The 8,689-nt window shown below is 58.5% G+C and overlaps 2 protein-coding genes across 2 annotated transcripts in view; one reads left to right on the top strand and one right to left on the bottom strand.

Moving 5' to 3' along the window:
- The window catches only part of C21H5orf52 (chromosome 21 C5orf52 homolog), an 11,601-nt gene extending 9,250 nt beyond the window's left edge, over positions 1-2,351 (bottom strand). Inside the window, exons 1-2 of the mRNA XM_002719709.6 lie at positions 1,994-2,351; positions 1,165-1,273 (exon numbers count right to left, since the gene is read on the bottom strand). Of these exons, the coding sequence (XP_002719755.3) occupies positions 1,165-1,273; positions 1,994-2,253 (369 nt within the window). The 5' untranslated portion in view covers positions 2,254-2,351. The remainder of the gene's footprint in view (positions 1-1,164; positions 1,274-1,993) is intronic.
- Positions 2,352-2,497: 146 nt separating this feature from the next.
- Positions 2,498-4,928, top strand: DUSP18 (dual specificity phosphatase 18). The gene is made up of 2 exons (XM_051826521.3): positions 2,498-2,768; positions 3,814-4,928. Exon 2 carries the CDS (start codon positions 3,872-3,874, stop codon positions 4,436-4,438), a length of 567 nt encoding a protein of 188 aa, XP_051682481.2. The 5' UTR covers positions 2,498-2,768; positions 3,814-3,871; the 3' UTR covers positions 4,439-4,928.
- Positions 4,929-8,689: the final 3,761 nt, after the last annotated feature.

Below are 8,689 nucleotides of genomic sequence, written 5' to 3'. Positions count from 1 at the left end.
GGGCATGGGTTTGTCTCTCAGCTTCTCTACTTCCAATCCAGTGAGCCTGGGAAAGCAATGGAAGATGGCCCAAGTCACCAGTTTTGAGTCTCGGCTCCACTTCCAATCCAGCTCCTTGCTAACGTGCCTGGGAAAGTGGCAGAAGATGCCCCAAGTGCTTGGGCCCCTGCACCCATGTAGGAGACCTAGATAAAGGCCTTGGCTCCTAGCTTTGTACCTGCCCAGCTCCAGCCATTGCAGCCATTTGGGGAGTGAACCAGCAGATGAAAGATCTCTGTCTCTCCCTCTCTCTGTAACTCTGACTTTCAAATAAATAAATCTTAAAAAAAAAAAAAAAAAAAAAGCAAAGAAAAATGGCTCAAGTGCTTGGGACCCTGCCACCCATGCCATCCAAGACACAGATGAAGCTCCTGGCTTTGGCCTGGCCCAGCCCTGGCCGTTGCAACCATTCAGGGAGTGAATCAACAGATGGAAGATCTCTCTCTGTCTCTGTCTCTCTCTCTTTCTAATAAATTAACAAAAAACGTAAGGGGAGGAGGAGGAGGAGGATCAATGCCAGGCTGCTTCCCTGTGTGCAGGCGCGAGTCCATTCCTGCGGGCATCCTGCTCACCTGCCGCACCTGCCCCACGCAGGCCCTCGTGACTCAGTCATGGAGCCCGCCATCAGGGTCTATGGGCCCCACTGGAGCGAGAGCACTTGGGCTTAAAGAAGCAGCTCCAATCCTACTTGTCCAGAAGCACAGAGAGGCAGACGCGCCTTTGCTCTCATCTCGTTTGGAAAGTGGGGATAACCCAGAAAGGAAAAACCACCTGAGCAGACAGTGCTGATGCCAATCCAAGCTGTAAGACCCAAGACCCTGTACAGCAGAGAGTAACAACCTATTCAGGGATTCCCCAAACAGAGAGATACTGTGCTTTGTTGGGGGTGGGGAGATACTACAGGACCTAAGAGACATGGAGTCTTTCTCCCTGGAATAAGGGCGACACCCCAGGCCAAGTCAGCAACCTCGGGTACTAATAGGTCCCCTCTACAAAACGGGGCCTGCCTAGGGTGCTTGCATGGGTCCCCATCATCTGTGGGATCTGGGATCTTCCCAGCTCCAGGACACGGGGAAAGCGCGATGAATGTGGGCAGAACATCGGTAAAGCGTGCGGCTGCTTTACCTCCATCTCACAGATGCGCTGGGCACTCAGGTTGTCACGGATGATCACTCGGGACAAGTGGTTCTTGGGTAAGAAACGTTTCACGGCTGCCTCGCTGGAATTTGTGACGCTGTTGGGAGGGGCAGGGGGAGATGATACAGGTTAGAGGAGACCACGGCTGGACCCAGGGCAGGGCCAGCGCCTGGTGGGACAGTGCCCTAGCGGGGGTACCCAGCATGGTTCGGTCAGTTTTCACAGGAGTAGCTCATTAGCTGTCTCCATTCAGAGGGGCTACTGGGGGGGGGGGGTGTTTCTTGGATGCCAAGAACGAAAAACGCGGCTCTTAAGGGGTTGAGGGCCCATCCCAGAGGCTGCCCGTGCCACACGAGGTCAAATCCAAGGGGACTGAAGGGTCAGGGCCAGTTCAGAAGAAAGGTGAAGTCAGCCAAAGGAACATAAATTGTCAGAATCCAGAGTTGGTTGCGTCAACCCTCACCACCTTTTACAGAAAGAACTGTGGAAGGGCCGTTGGCCCAGCATCTGTCTGTCCAGCCTAGGGCTAACACGGCCCAAGGTCAAGGTTTCAAACCCCCTGACGTCACCCTCTTCCCCTCTGTTCTCCCCAGGACGCGCCCAAGGATGGACTGCGCATGCGTAGTGGCGCTAGTCCCACAATGAGTGTCATTGTTCTCCAAGAATCGCTCTCTGGTCGGGGGGCAGGGAAGGGGGCTTGAGGGGGTGTGGAGACGGGGGAGCTGGGCAGTAGCGGCGCCCTCCCTCGGGGTCTAAGAAACGACCGCGCCGTGAGGCACGCGGGGGTCTGAGAGCCGCGCCCGGCCCAGGGCCGCACCTGACGAGCACCAGAGGCTGCGGGGCCCGCGGCGGCAGGAAGTACAGCTGCGGGTGGACCCCGAGCACCAGCTCCGCGCGGCTGCCGAACCTGTCGCGTCGCAACTCGGGGCCCCGGGGGGTGCTGGGGCCGGGGGTCGCCTGCGCGGCGGCCTCACAGTCCTCGGACGGGGCCAGGTCCCATGTGACCCTAACCGGCTGTGTCGCGGGGTCTCTCGCGACGGAGGGCAACTCGGCAATGGGAGTCAAGCTGGAACTCATGGTCCGAGAGCGCAGGCGGACCCGGTGTGAGAGAGACCCGCCTCCCTCCACCCGGGCCCGCGCCGCGAGCCGAGCGCCGCGCGTTACCCAGGGCGACGCGCGCGAAGGGGCGGGGCCCGAGCGCGGAGCCCCGCCCCCGGAAGCCGCCGACGCGGCAAGATTGTCCCTCGGCGGCCGCCGTGGTGCGACTCGGCGCGTTGCCGTGGAGACCGACTGGGCGGGATGGAGTGGGCTGCGGTGAGCTGATTCGACGCGGCCTCGCCACCGGGACTGCAGCCGCCCCGGCGCGGTCGCGGGGCGGGTAACCCTGGTGAGCCGTGGGACCGAGGCCGGGATTTCGCCAAAGGCCCAGCATAACGTGGGACCATCGCTATGGAAACCGGGGCGCTGTACCGGCGGGGACTGTGGCTCCGGGACCGTGACTGCTCCGCGGCCTCCCCCCAGAGACCCTCGCCCGAGACTCGGCGCCGCGGCCGCTTCCCCAACGAACCCGCCAGCCCTCCTGCGGCCGAGAGGTAAGACGGTCCGTGGGGTCCTGACGCTGAGCTGGCGAGGACGCCCACCCACCTGCCCCCGAGGTACACCCACCTGGGCCAGCTTCGGGTCGCTTCGGGCCTTCGGGCCTCGAACCACGGCCGACGGGCGCCTGCGACTTCCCAGACTTACAAACGGGTGAAGCCGAGCTGCTCGCAAGTTGCTTTTTTTTTTTTTTTTCCTAACTCCCTGCCCCTTGGGCCAAACATCTTGAGACGCCCGGGCCCTTTCTGCACGCCACCCCTGGCCCCCAGCCTGGAACTTTTCATTTCTGCCCAAGGCCTTGCTGGCCCCGAGAGCTGTGATCTAAAAGCCACCTAAAAGCGAACGCGCGGTTTTTGCGGCTTTGCTGGCCTGCGTGGGCAAGGGACGGCCCAGATGGGGGTGCATGGCGGCAGATGGCGGGGTGCTGAGGCCCCGCTGCCTCTCTGCCCTTGATCCTGGGGTTGCTGTGGCCTGCCCGGAGGCTTGCGGCCACTCCCTTCCCCAGGCGCAGAAATGTGAGCAAGCATGGAGGACCGTGTTGTTTGACATCAGGTCCACATGGCCGGCTTCCGGAAGTGAGAGGCTGCCACCCGCCCTGCTCTTACACGGCCCTCTCCAGCCACTCCCAGGACGGGGGTCTCAGGCCCCACGTCCTGGGTCAGGGTCTGTGACATGGGGCAGGAAGTCAGAGGACCCTGGACGGGAGCCCATGCAAAGTGGTTTCCGCTTAGAGGGACTGGAAGGCAAGAGAGAGTTTTGAAGGGAGGAGACTCAGGCCCGTTCCAGTAGGGATGGGGGGCGGGGGGCTTTGTGCTGAAGGGCAGTGCCCATTGGACCACCTGCGGAGAGTGCTGCAAATGCGGAGCCCGTGGGTTTTGGGGAGGCCTGGGTGTCTGTATTTCTCCTGAGTTCCCCCCACCTGGGGCGATTGAGCTGTGATGCTCAGAAGGCCGCCTAGGGGACGCGCAGACCCCTCCCCGGGACCCCGCGGGCCGGGCCGCCGGCCTCCCCGCTTGCTCAGTGCCCACTCCGGCCCCGCAGTTTCCCAAGCAGCCAGATGCAGGCCTCCCGCCTCAGCGCCTTCTGAGCCCCCGCCTTGATGAGCGCAGCCTCGTGTGCCTTCCCGGTCCAGTTCCGGCAGCCGTCGGTCAGCGGCCTCTCGCAGATCACCCGGAGCCTGTACCTCAGCAACGGCTCGGCCGCCAACAACAAGCTGCTGCTGGCCAGCAACCAGATCACCTCGGTCGTCAACGTGTCCGTGGAGGTCACCAACACGGTCTACGAGCACATCGAGTACATGCACGTGCCCGTGGCCGACGCCCCCAGCTCGCTGCTCTACAGCTTCTTCGACCCCATCGCCGACCACATCCACGGCGTGGAGCTGAAGCAGGGCCGCACGCTGCTGCACTGCGCCGCGGGCGTGAGCCGCTCGGCCGCCCTGTGCCTCGCCTACCTCATGAAGTACCACGCCATGTCCTTGCTGGACGCCCACACCTGGACCAAGGCCTGCCGGCCCATCATCCGGCCCAACGTGGGCTTCTGGGAGCAGCTGGTCCACTACGAGTTCCAGCTGTTCGGGAAGAACAGCGTGCGCATGCTCAGCTCCCCGGTGGGCCCGATCCCCGACATCTACGAGAAGGAGGTGCGCTTCATGATCCCGCTGTGAGCCCCGCGGCGGCCGGCCAGGCCAAGGCCGAACTCTACCTTCCGTGGGCGCCTTTCCGTGCGACCAAGAAGAGGAACAAGAAGCGAGGACTGTAGCTTTTAACCTTGTAACCCCGAGTCCAGAGAGGCAGCTCACCCTTAGGAAGCAGTGAAGGGTGGCAGGAGGCAGCCGGTACCCTGGACAGAGAGACCCAGTGCCCAGGGCAGGTGGCGGCCCTCCCGCAGGGCGACCGGCCGGACCGAGTCTGCCACAGTCTCACCTGGTTTGTTGCCAACGCACAGCCAGAGCCTTAAGCGTCGCGGCACCGGCTGCGCCTGCCAACCTGCCGGAGAAGCGAGCTTTGGGGGTGCTCGGGAGCCTTGGCCGGGGGAGCCCCTGGCCCCTGCCTTCCATCCCGCTGCCATGGCCTCACTCTGGTTTTCTAGATCACACTTACGCATAAGGTAGTTTTCAGAGAAAGCGTCCCACTGAATAAAATTTCAACCAAAAACGCCCAAGATTCCTTTTGAGTGCTTCTGTGCGTGGGAAAGGTGCCGGGGAGCCCTCGGTGCCCCTTGGTCCCGGGCTCTCGAGGAGGGCGGGCCTGCCTCCAGCCCTCGGCCCGGGAGACCTGGGAACCCGGCCCCGTCACACGTCAGCATCCACGCGGTGACAGCCCGTGCCCGTTCCTCAGAGTCGGGAGACCTGGCGGTTCCCATGGCACTGCGCCCGGCACACGTGGTGCGTGCTCACTTAGCATCAATGGCGGATCCCAGCATGGGTGCTCTGCTTTTTTATTTTTTTCGCCTGCAGCTTGGCTGGTCCCAGGTCAGTAGAACCCTCCTAAGGGCATTTCCTGCCTGTGGTCTGTGCAGGTGGGGGCCTCATTGTTTACAAAGTGCTTCTCCCCCCAAAAAAACAAGTCTCCTAGGTGGGAAAAAAAATGGTTTCAGTCCTTTTGGGCCTGCCCTCAGAGGAAGCCTCGACTTAGGAGCCTTCTCAGAGCCCCCACTGTGTGACCCAGAGCCCCAGCCCCCCTCCACACCCCACAGCCCCAAAGGCCTGCTTAGAGTCCCTGGCAGAGCCAGCTCCCAGGAATCCCCGAGGCGGGGACGTGTGCCCTGGCGTCCAGCACTGTCCAGAGCCCCTCCATGCCCGAGGCCCTGGCTCAAGACCAGCGGTTCTACTCCAGAGGTTTTCAGGCAAACAAAAGCACAATCGCTCCACTGGACACAGGGCCCAGTGGAGGCCAAATGCCCTTTCTCTCGCTCCAAACCTCCCTGCATCCCTGATTTCCCAAAGTGCCAGGGCTGCCCTCTCTGGGAGCCAGAGGAAAGGAGACACATCCCTGTTCTAGAAGATTCTCTCTTTCTACACAGGCCCATGGAACACCAGAGCAGAGCCCCCGCAACCAGCGTTTCTGGCAACAACCCAGATGGGAACATGTCTTCAAAGGCTTTTGTTCAGTATACTTTTCTTCCATTCCATTTTTTTCTTAAATACTAATTTTAATGGCATCAAGTTAACTCTGTGGGATGTACAGTTCTGTGGGTCCTATGGATCCCTGTGTGCACCGCTGTCGGGACCCAGGACATCGTCCCCCAAGCCCCCTCCTATTTTCCCTTCCTGGTCAAACTCTATCCCGATAGGCATCTGCTCTCTGCATTTCCAGTCGCCTTTTCCGGGAGGTCACAGAATCACACCAGCAGGACCAGGAGGTGGCCTTGACACTCAGGCCATTGCTTTCCGTGGCTGAGAGCTGACTGCTTCACTGGACGGATGCAGCAGTTTGTTTCACGCTAAGCACTGCAAGGATGGACTTCAGTTGCTTCCGGTTTCTTACCAAGCGCGAACGAAGTTGCTGTAGACATCTGTGTGTATATAGGTTTTTGGGTGGAGGCAGGTTCTCCCTCCCCTAAGGGGTATTCCTCAGTGGGAAGCGGAGTCACAGGCGAATGGACGTCTGATGTTTCCAGGAGCCAGCCAGACTTCTGGAGCGGCCGTTCGACGTGTGGTTTCTCTGTCTTTGCCAGGACTTGGTCCCACCAGCGTTCTTCACGTGAGCCATTCCAGTGGGTGTGTGGATCTCACTTTGCTCGTGGTTCATGATGTTGACCGCCTCTGTGTGCCTAATTTCCTTCCATCTCTCCCCTTTGAGGAAGCACCTGTTCCGGTCTATCCAGTGGCTTCTTTTCCCACTGTTGAATTTTGAGAAACTGCATCTATCCTAGAAATAAGTCTTTTGTCAGATCTGCAGTTTTGCACGTGTGTTCACCCAGTCCAAAGCTGGATATTTTTTTTTTCATTCTCTTAAAACTATCTTTTGCGGGTCAAAAAAAAAAAAAAAAATTGGCACAAGATAATTGTGTGTACTTCCAGGGACGGTGTGACGGTTCAGTGCCTGTGTGCCGTGTGAAATCAGATCAGGGTAGCTGGCGTATTTCTTTACGCTGGAGACAGCTATTTTGAATTGTTCTATTAATTGCTGTCACCAGAGTTGTCCTACTGTGCCATGGAGCACGAGCAGTTATTCCTGCTGTCACACTGCACCCCTGTGCCCTCAGCCATCCCCTCTCCGCCCCTCCTTGGTCCCAGGCCCTCGCAGCCCCCACAGGTGCTGTCTGCCTTCCTGGGCCTGACTTATCTAGCCTCACAGGAGGTCCTCCATTTGCATCCACGCTGCGGCGAAGGGCAGAACAGCATTCGTGTTTGGCTGACCGTGTTTGGCTGACTCTCCCGCATGTATCTGGGCTGCACCGCTTTATCCACGGATCTCTTGCGGGGCGCCAAGGCGGACTCCGTAGCTTGGGCCTTGTGAGTCGTGCCACAATAAACCTGCAGGTGTGGACGCCTCTCCCACCTGCTGCGTTCAGTTCCTTTGCGAATCTACCCAGTAGGAGGATAGCTGGATCTATGGTAGTTCACAGCGTCCACACTGTCTTCCCTGGAAGTCTTTACTCCATTTTGAGTTGGTTTTTGTATGTGATCATCGAAAAGGGGCTAGTTTCTTCTGCATAGGGATACCCATTTATTGAAGCGATTTCATTCTCCAGTGTATGTTCTTGTTCCCTTTATCGCAGATCAGTGGGCTACACATGCAAAGCGTTATTCTGTGTTCTCAGTTCTGTTGCGTTGGTCTGTGTGTCTGTCTGTGCCAGTGCCAAGCTGTTTCAGTTACTATCATTTTGTGTTATTATTTTTTCTCTCTCATTTCCCTGACTGTTGAGTGGCCCGTTCACAGTGGGGCTAGGGCAGACACACGGTGGGGTCTGGTCTGTCCCCCAGCCCTGGGGGCACCACATACCATGCCCTCCGGACAGGAACAGGGTGCAGGGGAACCCAACAGAAGCCTAGGCCTGGGTCTCCCTAGCCCAGGCCCTCAGTGGGAGGGTCTGACACTGGGTGAGGTTGGTAGGTAGAGGTGAAGGATACAAAATGCGCCAGAGCCAGGCCAGTGCTGTGGGTAAAGCCGCCGCCTGCAGTGCCGGCATCCCATATGGGCACTGGTTCGAGTCCCAGCTGCTCCACTTCCGATACAGCTCTCTGCTATGGCCTGGGAAAGCAGCAGAAGATGGTCCATGTCCTGGGGCCCCTGCACCCACACGGGAGACCCAGACTTTGGATCAGCCCAGCTGCAGCCATTGCGGCCATTTGAGCAGTGAACCAGCAGATGGAAGACCTCTCTCTCTCTCTCTGCCTCTCTGTAACTCTGTCTTTCTAATAAATAAATAAATCTTTAAGGAAAACATGCTGCAGAGGGGCCAAGTGGCCAAGAATTCGCGCAGAGCACAGGCCCACAGGGCAGCCACAGTGGCCAGGGGACAGTGTGTTTCAGAGGGGGGATTAGAATGTATCCGGCCTTGTTGTTTTGGCTCAGGACCGCTTTGGCCATGGCGGCCCCATACACAATTTTTGGGATTCTGTTTTCTCCTGTGACTAATGGCACTGAGATTTCAACAGGAACTGCATCGACTCTGCAGATCCCCTTGTGTGATGGACGCTTTACCATCTTGCATCTTCCAACCCACGAACATGGGCTGTCTTTCCATATTGTTCTCTCACTAATTTCCTTCAGCAGTGTGTTGTAATTTTCATTACAGAGGTAGCAACCATTTTGAATTTCGTGAATTTTTCTTTTGTGGGTTATTCTTTCTGCTGTCATGTCTAAGACCTCCCGGCCTTAGCTGCAGATCACAAAGATTTTCTGTAATGTTCTGAAGTTTTAGATTTTGGGAGGAGGCATTTATTCGGCCTGGTGGTTAAGATACTGAT

The sequence above is a fragment of the Oryctolagus cuniculus genome, chromosome 21 (genome assembly GCF_051225735.1).
Source record: "Oryctolagus cuniculus isolate XC-2025 breed Fujian yellow rabbit chromosome 21, ASM5122573v1, whole genome shotgun sequence".
Lineage (NCBI taxonomy): Eukaryota > Metazoa > Chordata > Mammalia > Lagomorpha > Leporidae > Oryctolagus > Oryctolagus cuniculus.
The sequence above is the reverse complement of the archived record's forward strand: the minus strand, read 5'-3'. Positions and strand labels throughout refer to the sequence as shown.

Bases quoted from the DNA above. Each gene is read 5' to 3' on its own strand.
- DUSP18 (XM_051826521.3), top strand. From the start codon at position 3,872: ATGAGCGCAGCCTCGTGTGCCTTCCCGGTCCAGTTCCGGCAGCCGTCG.